At 34.7% G+C, this 16544-nt stretch overlaps 1 protein-coding gene across 2 annotated transcripts in view; it reads right to left on the bottom strand.

Annotated features, from left to right (window-relative positions):
* The window catches only part of LOC145669653 (putative cytochrome P450 49a1), a 117189-nt gene that overhangs the window by 88594 nt on the left and 12051 nt on the right, over positions 1–16544 (bottom strand). For both annotated transcript variants that reach the window (XM_081737903.1, XM_081737904.1), the window contains exons 2-4: positions 14848–15086; positions 11085–11331; positions 5065–5181 (exon numbers count right to left, since the gene is read on the bottom strand). In XM_081737903.1, the coding sequence (XP_081594029.1) occupies positions 5065–5181; positions 11085–11331; positions 14848–15079 (596 nt within the window). In that variant the 5' untranslated portion in view covers positions 15080–15086. The remainder of the gene's footprint in view (positions 1–5064; positions 5182–11084; positions 11332–14847; positions 15087–16544) is intronic.

Here is a 16544-nt window from a genome sequence, read left to right as displayed (position 1 = left end):
GATTCGTTAACTTGGTTATATGAAGAAATCACTAACAGAAAATAGCTGATAGCTTTACGCCTAACCATCTCAGCGACCTCGAAACTATGAACTCTACATGAACATCGGTTGTCGTTTTCGATCATTTTATATGTTACTCCCTTCCAAGGTCTTGCCCTTTATCCTAATGCATGAAAAGCAAATAATATTTTCGCCAGCCAGGGGCAGGGAAGGAAGAAAGCACACAACTCGCTGTATAGCTTTAGGGCAAATACCTAAAGGCACAAGCAATAAACCACTTGACCAAGAGCAATGTTGCGAAACATAAGGCAGGGTAAGCCCACGCTCAGCCTGTTCGACACAAAATCACTGACCCTTCGAACAAGATAACATTATTGCGCTCTCAGAGTCAGGTTTTAAATGCATTTGTGTTGAAGTACGTTTACTTTGATTTTTAAACATTTGATGAATTTCTTACACACTGTTGTGTATGATATTTTCTATGTGGAATATTATTGAATATTTTCTACTGTACACATTGTGTAAATAGAACTCATCTGTATTTCTTACATTGACTTTGAGAACTTTAGCAATGCCCTCATGCGCTGTGTACGGCTTTAAAATGAACACACGAAATAGAAAAGTTGGTGAAGCGAATGTCAAGTTCCGTTCATTTCCAAAGCAGGGAGATTTACAGCAATTGTAAAGCAATAGGGGTGTAATTTTGTCATCTGTGGTTGGACCCAAAAAGCCGTAGGTCCACGCTGCTTATGCTCTTAGCAGAGCTGAGCTGATTTTGAGTTTAACATTCCGTTCAGCAGCGAGGCTATATGATATGTAGACCTACTGGTTAACGTGGAATCCGAATCACATGAGCTTCCACCGGGAATCGAACCTGGGTCTCCCACGCCAAACGCGCGTACGCTAAGCTTGTGCCCTTAGTTTTATGAATTTTACCAAATGAATGAATATCTACATATTTTAACACAGTATATGAGTTCTTTGCTATATTGCTTTTGTAGTAATATTTTTGTCATTAATTTGCTTATTATGTATCTTTCTATATAAAATAACAAGTTCTGGCTGGCTGATTGATCAACGCTAGGCCAAACCGCTTAAGCTAGAAACTTGAAGTTTAGAAAGGGCATATGATTTGTAATGTAAGGTTCCACTAGAAGAAGAATATTTGGAAATTTGAAAGGAAAAGGGAGAAAGAGGAGTGGCAATTATCTTAAAATGCCCATACCTTGGAATCTTTGAGTGTTAACGACATGAAATTTGGTATATGGACTTCTCATTTAAAATAATTAGATATGTATGTAAGCGTTTTTATGATATTTGCCCTAGAAAGGAAGAAAATAGGGTAAAGTTACAATTGTTATAATTGGATGGTCATAACTTGAAAATCGTTAAGGTTATTGACATGAAAATTGGTTGAGTTGATTTTGAGTTTAACGTCCCATTCAGTAGCAAAGCTATATGAAACGTTAACCTACTGATTAACGTGGAATTCGAAACGTACATGAGCTCCCGCCGGGAATGAAAATTGGTGTTTAATTTTGCAAGTAAAACAATTAAAGACATGTTTCTGCGTTTTTTCATTTTTCATTAGAATAAAAAGGTTTAAATTGTAATTGGTAAAATAGAATGGCCATATTCCAAAATCCCTTAAGAGTAGAAACATCTTGATTAAAGATGTATTTCAGCGTTTTATATATATATATATATATATATATATATATATATATATATATATATATATATATATATATATATATATATATATATATATATTACGGTTAGAAGAAAAACAGCAGGAAGTCAAAGTTGGGAGTTGAAATTGTTACAATAAGATAGCCATATCTCGAAACCACTTAAGATCAGAGGTCTTAGGGATATGAGAAGTGAGAGGTCGGAGAAAGAGCAAATGCAAGCGTCTGGGGGCGGACTCCCCGAAAGCAAGTAATGCAATAAAAAAATTTGCATCAGTTAGACTTTACACGGTGGTTTCTGGGTGTTGGTTTTTGAAGCTCCAAGTTAATCACATAACCTCAATTTACATGTCTTTATTTTCTAAAATTCACCAGTTGTTTATAAGTGGGTATTTTGGACTCAAATTTTACATTTAAATTCATATGTTTTTTCGTTATTTATATCTGGTATCAACTTTGTTTTCTTTATCAGAAAGATAGAAGAAATTTTCGATTATTTTTACATGATCCTGTGTCTCCCATGATAGAACTAGAGGTGATACGGGTTTCGATTCCCGTCAGGAGTCGTGTGGTTCGGGTTCCACGTTAAGTCGTAGATGCACGTCTTCAGGGGCGTCATTTAGGAAGGGCAGGAGGGGGCAATTGCCCCCCCCCGAGAGTTTGAGGTTTACATATACTTTAATCGATTGCCTACTAATGTATTAGTACAAAATGTGAAAGTCTTACGTCAGTGGTGCTCTTGCCCCCCTCAAGCGAAGTCTGAAATGACGCCCCTGCACGTTTTGTATAGAGTAGTAGCTGAAAGACACGCTGAATTCTATATCACCTCACCTCGTGACATATTCTACGTTTGCATAATTTCTAAACCACTTTTCTTTCTTTCAATCTCCTCCTTCCTCTTAGGACACGCATAGGTTCAAACAGAAACATTCTTCACGGTTGGAGGACGCAAGGCTACTGTACCATAAGCGTACAACCCTTATGGGACTAGGTAGTGAGTTGCACAGTTTGAGTAGCACACACGAATAAACCACGCTTACATTTATTATATATAATTAATAAAATCTCATATTAGGACTTACTCTGCACGTCAAACTTTTAACATATGTGACTTTTAGATTCTGTTCTTCTTCTGCTTTATTATTATTATTATTATTATTATTATTATTATTATTATTATTATTATTATTATTATTATTATTATTATTATTATTATTATTATTATTATAGCTATATGAAGCAATTGTCTCGGCAAACTTAGTTAATACACACCATTCAGCAACCGGTAGTTGTAGAAATCTGGCTTTTCCAACAGCAGTTGTTAGCTCAATCGGTAGAGCGCTGAGCCATGGATTCAAGGGTTGCGAGTTCGAATCTAGTCTAAGTCAAAAGATTTTTTTCCTGATATAATTCTTGAAATGGGAATGTTTCTCTCTCCACCTTTATCTCGTAATTCTGAATAGAGATGTTTGGATGTGAAAGAAAAAGTATACTATCATATAAGAAAAGAGAGGTAATTTACATGATTCCTTTTGCAATTTTTAACTATATTTTCACCTATCTAGGACGTTTCTAAAAAGTTCAGACTTCTAGAGCTCCTTTTCGCTCTCTTATGTGTCCTTTAATTAATTTCTACAGTAACTTAGTGAATCACATATACATATATTACAGATGTCGTATCTCTTTCTCTTCTCTCTACATCATGTCTGGAGATGAATGTTTTGACAATAGGTTACAAACACGATTTTAAAAAATAATACGATCTGCGATATCAGTGATGCATATTGTGGTGTTTAACTTATACCACAAGTAATAATAATAATAATAATAATAATAATAATAATAATACCAATAATAATAATAATAATAATAATAATAATAATAATAATAATAATAATAATAATAATACTTACAAAATACTAAAAGCACCATTTTTGTATTTTAACCATATCATGTGTGTGCTACAATGATTCTATTTAAAAAAATTCAAAAGTTTCATAGATGTAACTTACGAGCAAGGACATATTTTGTAACAAAACTTAAAATTGTAAATTTCCGTACATAAAAAATAATAATTGCAAAAATAAAAAAAAGCACTCTTTAATTTTTAACCGTGCCATGTACGTGTTAAGATGAATTTATAAAAAAAAGTTTCAAAAGTTTCATAGTTGTAACTTTTGAGCAACGGCACAATTTGTAAAAGCCCTAAAACTTGTTTCGTATGTCCATTAATGTCTAACAGTGTAACCTTTTGCAAGGTTACTTAAAATCTACTGAAAGAGCAAAACTTAAGCTTTCAAATGACATCTAGATGAGCCCGATAACTTCAAAAATAAGGAAGTTATGGTAAGTTTAGTTCCACGATGCTGAGTGCCAAAAAGTTAAATTGAAGCAAAACATTTTTCAAAAATTTGTCCCCGGCCCATTAATCATCCAGAAAATCGGGGGAAAAAATTAGAATAACTTCATTGGTATTTATGTATGATAAAAACTTTGAATAGAATCTGAGATATTGAAGCACAGTGCTCTAGGTGATTTGACATGAAATGACCCTTAAGCAACGAAAAAAATAAAGGAAAATTTTATCAACCAGAATTATTAAAAACTGAATATAAAAGATACTATGTTACAGAAAATGTTTTACGAAAGAAAAGTGTTAAATTGCATGTTAAATAGTTAGGGTGTGATGATTTACACCAGGATTTCTAAGCATGGAGGTCGCGAAGATAGTGGAAGAGAAAAATATGATTATAACCTAATACCGGAAATTATTTTTAAATATTATTTTGAATATTGTTCTGATAGGCATGTTTTTTATTTTTATACATACTGTTAAGAACAACAAAAAATAGGTCTACTAAACATTTTCAACAGGTGCACGGTTGTTTAAAAATCACTTAAATAAAAAGAGGTACGATATGAAACTAATGAAATCTGCATATTGAAATACCAGAAAAATACAAATACAACAAAAAATACAAAATTAGAAATCACTTTATTTTTTTTATCATGTGACCCAAAATTAAGGTAGTTATGAAGTTTTAAAATTTTGAAACGGCCTCCATTTAACAGTATGACGGATCGGATTCGATATTTGTAATATGAATGAGCTGACCAAAGTTGGTTTTAATCTATTCGCATTTAAGGAACTTCCTGTATCCACTATAATCAACAAATGGATTCTACTGTTACAGAAATAGATGGATATCGTGAGATCTCCGCAATACGTATATTAAAAATCATACACAAGCTTATTACAAACCAGAAATAATAAGGGGGTCACTGGAAGATGATGTGATAAAATGGGGTTAGGAATTAGGTTGAGAACCACTGATTTACACAATAGTTGGATAGAAAAAGAAAGCATACTTACAGGTCAATGAAATCATTTGCCACATCGTTTATGGGTTTAACATAAAGCCTTGCTGTCCTTGGTTGCATCATCGGCTGATTAACTTTACTTCTGAATGATTTCCATCTCTCACCTTGCCTATGAGAAGAAGTATTCATAATGGTTAATTAAAATTAATCTGGTGTTTGAATTTTTTTTTTTACAAGTAGTATGCGCGTAAGGAGTATGTCATCAATAGGGAGACACAAAATGTTTCACCATTAGAAACAGAAAATGTGCAACTGTTAGGGAAACACAAAATGTGTCATCGTTAGGGAAATACAAAATGTGTCACGTTAGGGAAACAAAATGTGTCATCATTAGGGAAACACAAAATGTGTCAAACTACAGAAACATAAAATGTGTCATCGTTAGGGAAACACATAATGTGTCACCGTTAGGGAAACAAAATATGACACCGTTAGGGAAATACAAAATATATCACCTTTAGGAAAACATAGAATGTGTCACCATTAGGGAAACAGAAAATGTGCCACCGTTAGGGAAACACAAAATGTGTCACAATTAGGGAAACAATATATGTCCCTGTTAGGCAAACACAAAATATGTCTTCGTTAGGGAAACACAAAATGTATCACTGTTAGAGAAACACGAAATGTTTCACGGTTTGGGAAACACAAAGTGTGTCAGTTAGGGAAACACAAAATGTGTCACCATTAGGGAAACAGAAAATGTCCCACCGTTAGGGAAACGCAAAATATGTCACAGTTAGGGGTATAGAAAATGTGTCACAGTTAGGGAAATAAAATATGTCCCCGTTAGGGAAATAAGAAATGTTTCACGATTTTGGAAACACGAAATGTGTCACCGTTATAGAAACACAAAATGTTTCACGATTTGGGAAACACAGTGTATCAGTTAGTGAAACACAAAATTCCAATTCCTTCCAGCAAAATACACTGTTAACTATTATTGATAATGAACAATACTTTTTATCGCCCCAAAATTTGATTTTCTGAAAAACTATACATGAAAATTTACCCTCACGTATGTTATTTCGTTTAGTCTGATTAATCGACTGATGTATGTCTTACATTTGAAAAAATATTTTCGTTGAACAGAAATTAAAACTTAAGAACTAATTATAATTTTAGGCTAATCTTATTAACTATACTATGTACTGGTTGTCTTGTTAGTGTCATAATGCGGAACTTAGTAAAAGTATATGCCTTGTTAGTGACATAATGGAGGAACTTAGTGTAGGTATATGCCTTGTTAATGTCATAATGGGAAACTTAGTGAAGGTATATGCCCTATTAGTGTCCTAATGGGAAACTTAGTGAAGGTATATGCCTTCTTAGTGTCATAATGTGAAATTACTGAAGGTATATGCCTTTGTCCTGCTCTTCCTTCTGATGTTAACGCGCAACGGAAATAGATTTTTAGCATTAAAGTCGTTCAACGCACAATCCAAAGAAAACCATGCTAGGCGACTTTGAATGGCCCGAGTCGCCAGCTTAGAGCATAGCTCCAAGCAACAGTAATGCATCCAAATTCGGAGTGTAGAGAGTCCGTACCCCAAGGAATCGAACATTTGCCATAGTTGCATTCAGAAAGAATATGTTAAGGACATTATCTAAACAATGGATTGAGTATAGCCCGCTCCCCCCAGTGATTTTAAACGAATCATAGTGATTCTAACGGTTCAAATTAGTTCATAATGAATCGGAATCACATGTTATAAATATTTAAGATGTAAATCTTGTGGTAAGGAGGCTTTAGTATAAGTAGTAGTAGCGGTAGTAGTAGTAGTAGTAGTGGTAGTAGTAGTAGCAGTAGAAGTAGTAGTGGTGGTAGTTGGTAGCAATACTAGTAGTAGTAGGAGCGGGTTAGAAGCCCGGCAGAGGTTGGTTGGGTTCTGTTCTCGATATAAATAGTAGTAGTAGTCAGAGTAGTAGTAATAGTAGTAGCAGTAGTAGTAGTAGTAGTAGTAGTAGTAGTAGTAGTAGTAGTAGTAGTAGTAGTAGCAGCAATAGTAGTAGTAGTTGTAGTAATAGCAGTAGTAGTAGTAGTAGTGACTCTTCCAGTTCCGGTGACAAAGAACTGGGGGAGCGGGCTATACACAAGCCTAAACAATTACCGGAATACAACATATTATAATATTATAGATTGGACCTGAAACAAAATTGGTAAATAAAACATATACATATACAAAACATAAATATTCACATAAACAACATATCACATTATCTGTACACAATACTTATTTTATTTTCTCTTTTCTGACTATCTTTGACTTGCCCATAAACAAAAAATCCAGTAATGTACAGATCAACAAAAGTAATACGATAAGTAAGATGTTTCTCAGTAATTCTTATTTTACTAGTGGTCGTATTAAATTTATAGGTAAATAGATATGTGTCGCTAGTCTGAAACAATTCTAACTGAGCTGTTTAGTTTCGATTGTAATGGTATATATAAAAATTGGTTGTTGGCATAGTTTGTAATGCTCATCTTGTAATTATTAGGGAATAGTGCTGATTAGTATGTCGTTTAGTTAACATTATTGCTTATATACATTATATTTGCTTTCATATACTTTTATCATTATTCCCATTATTTTATTATTTTCTATCTATATAATTATTATTTATTATTATCATACAACATTCATTACTTCTTTTTAACAATCTCCGTAATATAAATATATTTCATGTTTCTCGATTCTCTTTTTTTTTTTACGCATAAACAAACATACCTCAAGCTTCACTTCAATCAATTATAAGAAGACAGCTTCAGCACAAGATTCCCAAGATGGCACTACATATGAAACCTGTGTGTATCTTCTAGCCGACTTCACATCTTCACCACCATCTTATCAGCAACATCTTACGTAGAAAAGTTGGTGAGACTTGCAATACCATCTGCTGATTTTGAGATAGATAATGGGTCATCATTTACTTAAAATTTGGGCGAAGTTAAAATAGGATTCAATTCATATCGGAAAACATCAGATTTTGTCATTGAGAACCCGGAGTGGGTTCACGTATTAGTACTTCATTTCTTCAATTTCTATCTTGCTTAAATAATATTATAAATAAACTTTAGGTATAATTAGATGTAATTCTACGTTTCACTTCAAATCGCAATATATTTGAAACAATCCTCCAAACTTTTCCACAATTTATTATTTGTTACAACTAGTACTTTAACTTAATAGTTTTTAACAAATTCTATCCTTTTTTTCAGTTTGTTTATTTTTTAACAAAAGAATAATTTATAACATTATTTTTATTTACTTTCTCCTTTTTGTATGTTGAAATTTTATGGTGCAGAATTAGACCCTGTTCACTAACAAATTAAATAATTATGAAACAATATTTAACTTTTGTAATGTCCTCGCCGAACGTGAGACATTACACCTTCTTAGTGTCATAATGGAGAACTTAGTGAAGGTGTATGCCTTGTTAGTGTCATAATGGAGAACTTAGTGAAGGTATACTTTAAAATAAATTTTATCTTAATGAGGTGTTTTTGTACAGCATCAATTTGTAATGTTTACAATCGGTTTTATGCTCATTTTCTCGAAAACTACTACTGATATTTTGTTCAGCACAAAAGGTATATTGACAGTGGCGGATCTAGAAAGTAAAAACTGAGGGGTAGCCAGAACCCAGTTTATGATAGGTATATTGTGAGTTTATTATAAACTTAAAAAAAAACTATATAAATAAGAGCCTAGCCCCTATACCCGGGCTAGATCCACCACTGTATATCGATTAGACGATATTGACTATCGATTGTCATTAGACGATAATAATATAGTTGGCAATATTTCTTCCAGGCATGTTTTAGGGGGGGCACTGCCCCCGGACCTCTGACAGTACCCCCGGAGGAGACCAAAAATAATACGTCTGTAATATAATAATAAATAGAATAGTACCACCAGTGCCCCCCCCTGAATTTTTTCTGAAAAAAAAAACGAGTGATTGTAGGCTTTCATACAATATAATCAGGGATGCCCGCAGGATTTTTTCAAAGTGAAGGGGAAAGCAAAAGACGGATTTGAAGGGAGTCATAATACTAACACAAGAACACAATCGGTGATACATACGAGGGGCGTTGAAGAAGTTATCTACCTAGACTGGAAAGGAGGGGCGGAGCATAATGTCTGACACGCACGTGTAATGATGCTGACCAAACATTTTATGGAGTTTGCGAATAAGAATAGTCTCTGAACAACATTCATAACATTTGTAATAAGTTTTCACTATGGCAAAGCGTTATTCCGTCGTGAATGGTTCCATTTCTATCCATACAGAAAACACATGACAATCATGCTTTATTCAGCGCCTCGTGACTACTAACAATCATGCGTTATTCAGCGCCCCGTGACTACTAACAATCATGCGTTATTCAGTGCCCCGTGACTACTAACAATCATGCGTTATTCAGCGCCCCGTGACTACTAACAATCATGCTTTATTCAGCGCCCCGTGACTACTAACAATCATGCGTTATTCAGCGCCTCGTGACTACTAACAATCATGCGTTATTCAGCGCCCCGTGACTACTAACAACCATGCGTTATTCAGCGCTCCGTGACTACTAACAATCATGCGTTATTCAGCGCCCCGTGACTACTAACAATCATGCGTTATTCAGCGCCCCGTGACTACTAACAATCATGCGTTATTCAGCGCCCCGTGACTACTAACAATCATGCGTTATTCAGTGCCTCGTGACTACTAACAATCATGCGTTATTCAGCGCCCCGTGACTAGATAAAAATCGTGTAACGTTCAGAGCTGCCAACTTAACAGAACAGAAATGCTGGCATTTTCAAAGTTGGATTCTTTATGGGACATCCCTTTTACTTAAATCATTTTGGCCAGGACGTTAATCTAGGTCTCTTCGTTTACTATACAGATGTAAAATAACAAATAATTTTATTAATAAAATGGAATGGATGGAGGCGGTAACTTTGCTCTTCTCTGGGTATGATGAGTTACGTGTTCAATAAATTCACACAAATGTTAATTAATCCATTAAGAGACTGACATACTATAAATAATACAAAATTTACCTTTTTTCTTTTGCTTTGTTTTTCATGAGGGAAAGGAGATAATGAAATGCAACTTACCACAATCATAGATAATGTTATTTTACAACAGAAAACATGAACTATTTTTTTAAAACAATAATTGTATTTAGTTTGTAGTAAATAAAATAATTTTAACATACAGTTATTAAAATTAGATATTAATGTTATTTAAAAAGCAGCTCACATGATGACAAAACAACACGATACGTAATCAAATGCAGTTTAGTTCCTTCCTCTAGTCGCTGCCTTAACTTAGATTTTGGGGGAAATGTTATTGTGGCAACACTGTAATTTCTATGGATAGCAACACTTAAAATTCTTCTGGTTCATATTTTCTGTTGTAGAATAACGTTATCTGTGGTTGTGGTAAGTTGCATTTCATTATCTCCTTTCACTTATGAAAAACAAGCAAAAGAAAAAAAGGTAAATTTTGTATTATTTGTAGTATGTCAGTCTCTTAAGGGTCTTAAACTACGCTAATTTTAGAGTTTTTCTCTAATATCTTCAAAACAAATAAAAATATTCGAAAAGCAGAAACGGAGTGAACTAGACAATACTATTTGGTATTTGATACCTTTACCACAAGTCACCTATTTGCCTTTGGTATTCTGCTATTTACAGAACCCCCCAAAAATGCTAAATCTATCTACAGTTGCAAATCGAAAGCAGATAGATGAGTTGTGATAACGGTATCACATGCAAAATCGTATTGTCTAGTTCACTACTTTTCTGCTTTTCGAATATTTTTATTTGTTTCGAACATATTACCAAAAAAAAAAAAAAAAACCTCGAAAATTAGCGGTAGTTTATTTTTGCTGTAGTGAAGACCCTTAACCCGAACCCTTATTTCCACTGCTATCCAAATAAAGTAATGAACGGACAAAATTAAGTCAACCCTGCATAGAACAGAATAAACAACACAAGTAAATTAACGCACGTGTTTATTAATCCTCCGATTCCTTCGTAGAAATCCTTCCGCAAAACATCTCTATAATATTCCATGCTTGGCAGAAGCTCCCTGTGAGGCATCTGTCCTTCAGTACGGAAAGCTTTGGCCACCAAATCAGCATCAAATAAGTACACCATGTTTCCTCCACCAGGTATACCGGAAATTCTGCAGATTTTTCCATATCGCTCATAAAGAGTTTTATGCATGTTATAGATGTCTGCGTATGCAAATTCACCTGGAAATAATGAAAAATGATATTTGATGTTCTATCAGGACAGATATTGAAAGATACGATATCATCAATTAACTATGCTTTTTCAAAAATATTTCAATATATTCGAATCAAGAGAAATTTAATGTTGTGTCACTATATGTTATTCAATTTCTTGTTGATCAATATTACGGCCCTTAATCTTATCATAAAGTTTTGTTAGCAATGTCCATAAATCTATTGTATGAACTACTGACGTAACTAGAATGGAGTGGAGCACAGTGATGCCAACCTGAAACATTATAAAATCCTATCTACAGAGGTGCAGTGTTGCCATATCAATCAGTTGCAAAAGCAAGAGATTCGAAGATAAAAACAGGAGAAAGCAGTAGACACTTACAGTGGTGGCGTTTGAATGTAAATCCAAAGGGGGGAGCAATAAAGTTTGCCATTATTAAGGAGGCAGTAGTCAAAACAAGCAGTCCAGAATTCATTTCCGATTAACTACGTTGAGTAAACAAAAGGGAAAGTCCTGATTTATATTAATATTATTTGATACACACGTGTGTGAAGTAAAACGTAGTGAAGAGCAAAGTGCAGTGAGAAAATGCCTTTTCATGCACGAAGCGATAACGTAGCTATATGGTACAGTCACACGTGATCGTGGCGTAAGACGATTTCTTGCTGACGATCGTGGAGAAATTATCTAAGCCACTCTTCCAACCCAAGTCCCAATCTAAACAACACTTACTTGTAAGTCTTACAGAAAGTCAGAATATAGACAAATCTTATAGAAGATGACGTACAGTTGTATTCATTGGATTCATATTATATACAGTAAAGCTTTATAACCATATGCTCTACAGAGCTTTGTGTACTATAACAGAGAAATTTCATCTTTTTATGTGAGGAAACATTGAAAATTCAATAATAATAATAATAATAATAATAATAATAACAATAATAATAATAATAATAATAATAATAATAATAATAATAATAATAATAATAATATATTTCTTCAACTCCTCAAAATAAGGAAAGAGCAGGAGATTGTTCACTTTTCATTTTCTTTCGCAGTAGATCAGTAGAACGTAGAAAAAGCAGATCTCCTGCAAAATCAGTGGATCTGGCAACACTGCAGAGGTGTAAAATCCCATTTTGCATCTGAATTTCCCACGTTGTACTATTATTATTGTTAATAATAATAGTAATAATAATAATATAAAATAAAACTTTTGTATGACGTTTATTACTTTTTCCAATTTCTGGTTGAGTTATCAATAAATTTCGATTTTCTACATTTATAAACTAGTTCGTGAGAAAGTATTTTCCTAATCGAGAACAAGTATATTTTGTTATGTAGTCAGAAATGCAGTGACTTTAATACACCTTTGTGCTATCACCTTATACTGAACCGAATGATACAACAAAAGCTTTGTTCTTCATACATTTCTTTCGGAACGTTGTTTCTCTCTTTGATATTTTGTTTTCTTTCTTTCATTTGTTCATTGTTTTACTCAAGAGTAATGGCTGATATTGACAACAGAATTCACGATGGTGGATAAGCAAGGGCCCCCATAGGCTAAGGCAACACGTTGATTGCTGTTTTTCTGCACTGAGTAAATGAGGCTCCCAGGAAAGTTTTTAAGCCTTTCCCACATGTTGAACTTGTCGCAAAACAGTCGCCTATTCACTGCCCGTCTCCATGGCCTATTCCCGGGTGCTTTAACTTGAATCACGCGTATAAATCATTCAAATGGTTCTGATCAAAGTGGCATAGGCTATTGGATAATGGGGCATTGCTCAGGCCAAAATTACCACTTCGGAATCTATCACACCATTTCTGAGTGTTCTTTTCAGCAATAGCGTCCTATCTATACACTACACAGATTAGTCTTTGCGGCACTAAATTTTTTCTTGCATTCTTTTAGGATAACAGTTTGGAGATGATCTTTCTTTCTAACTTGACACTCCGTACTTTAGACCCTGAAATACAAAAAATGGTTAGCCCTAGAAAACCACAAATAGTGCTACGCATTACTGATAATATACATAAAATTTTGTAAATTCCACAGCACTGTCAACATAACAGACGTCTGTCAAAAAAAAAAAAAAAAAAATCAAAATCAACAGCACGAACGAATGAATCAAGCCCGTATTTAGCCAACATTGTGTATTGTCTGTTTCAGCACTTTTACATACAGAAGTTAAGAACCATATGCATGTTGGTATGACGATAAAACATTTTTAACTCCTCATCATTTTGCGAAATTTACCCTTTCCCCTGCTAATTTTTCTTCCTCCCTTCAAAAGTGAGAGTAAAAATGGAAGTAATACTGCATTCTAGTGCCCGAATTAAATATAATACCTTACTTTGTATCAATATATATATGGGGGAAAGCAATATACCAGTTGGCCTTTTTGTGTAATAAGGTACCTAATATAGGCCTAAGTGGAGAGCGAATCATATTTATCTAATTACGTAATAAAAGGGAAGTGAGACAGGACCCTATATCGTAATATATAATAAAAACAATGGGCAATTTAAATAGTATGTAAACTATGTGCAGTGCCGGATTTACGTATAAGCTAAACAAGCTATGGCTTAGGGCTCCACTCACTTGGGGGCTCTAAACAATTTAAAGAAGAAACGTATTGTAATGTAGTTTCCAAATATCAAGAAAAAGCAAATAAGATAAAACGGACGTGCAACAATGGTGCTTTATATGATTATGTGCTAGGCTTTTATGAAGCAAGTAATAGGGGTCTATTTCTCAGTCACACTTGTAATGAGCCCTTGTTATCCAGCCCGCTTATAATGGAGTACGTTACCCGTTTCCCAGCGGGGGCCGCGGGGGCTCAGTGTTAGAGCGTTCACCTCTGGTGCATGGGGTCCCGGGTTCAAACCCTGCTCCCGCCAAGTGAACTTTGTGGTGGACAAACACCGTGTGCGTGGGTTTTCTCGGGGTTATCCCGTTTCCTCCCACTTTCTTCATTCCACCATTTCATTCATTTCTCATAATCACCGTCTCCTTTAGCCTAACCGGCATAACTGTGGGACGTAAAACTCAAAGATTTCATTTCATTTCCGGTTCCCAGCCCAGCTTTTAATGGGCCCTTCTTTCCATTTAGTTACCCATTAGGACCATAAATTACCATATAGCATGTATTCAAACATAGAAAACGGCCACATTTTTCGCTGAGAAAGAAAGCCTGACGTATAAAGGGCCCCTAAAGTTTGACATATAAAGGGACCTTTTGAATAGCTTAGGGCCTCATCAAACGTAAATCGGGCAGTGCCTATGTGTAGGTATATCTTACGAACTTGTTTGTGAGATTTCGTTACGAGATTTCACTCTTGTTTTCAAGCATTTGTGTAATAGTGGGGATAGTTATCAATCACTAAATTCATCAGTAAACATAAAAGGTTGGAACATTTTGAAGTCCCGACAGAGAAATGTTGGAACGAAGGGACATTTTCTCCGAAGCCGAGGCGGGAACGGTACTACCTTTATAAACATATAGAAGTTTACTTACCAATTTTAGGAAGAAATTTATGAATGGATCCTATTATAGGCAAAGGTTTGGGACCTGGTATCTCCTCGAAAGGTCTAGCGCTCTCCCATTCTTCAGCTGTTCCTATGACTTCAGAAGTTTGATTGACGGCCGGAGCACTTACAGTTGACTGTTGACGAATCACTTGTCTAAAAACGCTAGCAGCAATTCGTGAGTTCAATTGAAACAATAGAATTTGATTGGATGCAGGCATTATGTTTCTGAAAAGAAAATTTAAGGTTTAAAGTGATTATTTAAATAAAATTTTGCATTAATGCAAAGTGAACTCTAAGTTGTACGTTTGTGGCTGTTGAAGTGCTCGAAATGATTTCGTAAGAACGTGTGAAGTGTTATATTTTGCTGGTGTTTGCCCAAATAATTGCGTACAGATTCATAATATGTATACAAACTGGCATAGAATGAAAACACATTCTTATGCAAAAAATCACGCACCAACATGTGCTAAGGTAAAGTTGAATAAAATAAAATACAATAGTGTAGGTTAAATCAAAGTCTGCTAAGGTATAATAAAGGGATGGTATGTTAGGTTAGATTAGGTTAAGTTAAGCTTTTGGAGTGTGGTATGTTAGTGCTTGTATTTCATATTTATAAGTACCTCAATGTAGGTTACAAACCGACATGAGTTCTTATTAGGCATAGGAAAACCCGGTTTTTATTTTTAAAAAAGGGACACCGGTTTGTAGAAAACCGAAATCCGAAAAACCGAAATTTTGGTTTTCTCCAAAAATTGTTCGTTTTTTCACCGAAACCGGTTTTAGTTTTTTTCAAAAACAGATTCGGTTTTCACCAAAAACCGATTGCTTTTCACCGAAACCCGTTTCGGTTTTCTCAAAAATCGGATCGGTTTTCTAAAAAAAAACGTTCAGGGTTTCACCGAAACTGGTTTCGGTGAAAATTGTTTAAGAAAACACATAAAACTATTTCTGTGGAAACGGAATCGGTTTCCGGAGAACAACGAAGCACTATTCAGGTCAGAAATAGTACCAGGTTTGGAAAAACTGAAACCAGTTTTGGAGAAAACCGAAACCGATTGTGGAGAAAACCAGAATCGTTTTGAAGAAAACCGAACCTGATCCGGCGAAAAACCGAACCGGTTTTGGAGAAAACCGATAATCGGTTTCGGCAAAAACCGGACCGGTTTGGGGAAAACTTAAACCGGCTTATGCGAAAAACCGGTTTTTGAAAATTTTCAAAACCCGAGTTCGGTTTCCTAAGAACTATGGGAGTTCATAAAGGGCATTGTTGCACAAAACCATTACGATACCACTGCCGAACTGTCAGAAGCTGTGAAACAAGCTTTCATTCAAGTTACACTTGTAATGCTTCATAAAATGTCTCACAGAACAACATGGCGGCGTATTATTCTTTATCATGAGAATGACGGTCGACAGACTGATCCTTTGGACACTTAATGTCTCCTATCTTGATAAAACTTCCCGAAAGAATTTTTGTTCATATCATTCGGTTCCTTCCATGTAGTTATTTACGTATATTTATTGGTTTATGTTACTTATTTTCAGAGGTAACAGGACTTTGTGGCCACCCTGTATGTACTCGCTTTTTTTAAACTATAGAATTACCTTCTTTTATGGTGAACTATCATAAACCTGCACTAAAATAATAAGAACTCAGCCCCGTAAATAAAAGGGGGTCTCCGG

Source organism: Thermobia domestica, chromosome 14 (assembly GCF_964235325.1).
Source record: "Thermobia domestica chromosome 14, izTheDome1.hap1.1, whole genome shotgun sequence".
In the NCBI taxonomy this organism is placed as follows: Eukaryota; Metazoa; Arthropoda; class Insecta; order Zygentoma; family Lepismatidae; genus Thermobia; species Thermobia domestica.
The sequence above is the reverse complement of the archived record's forward strand: the minus strand, read 5'-3'. Positions and strand labels throughout refer to the sequence as shown.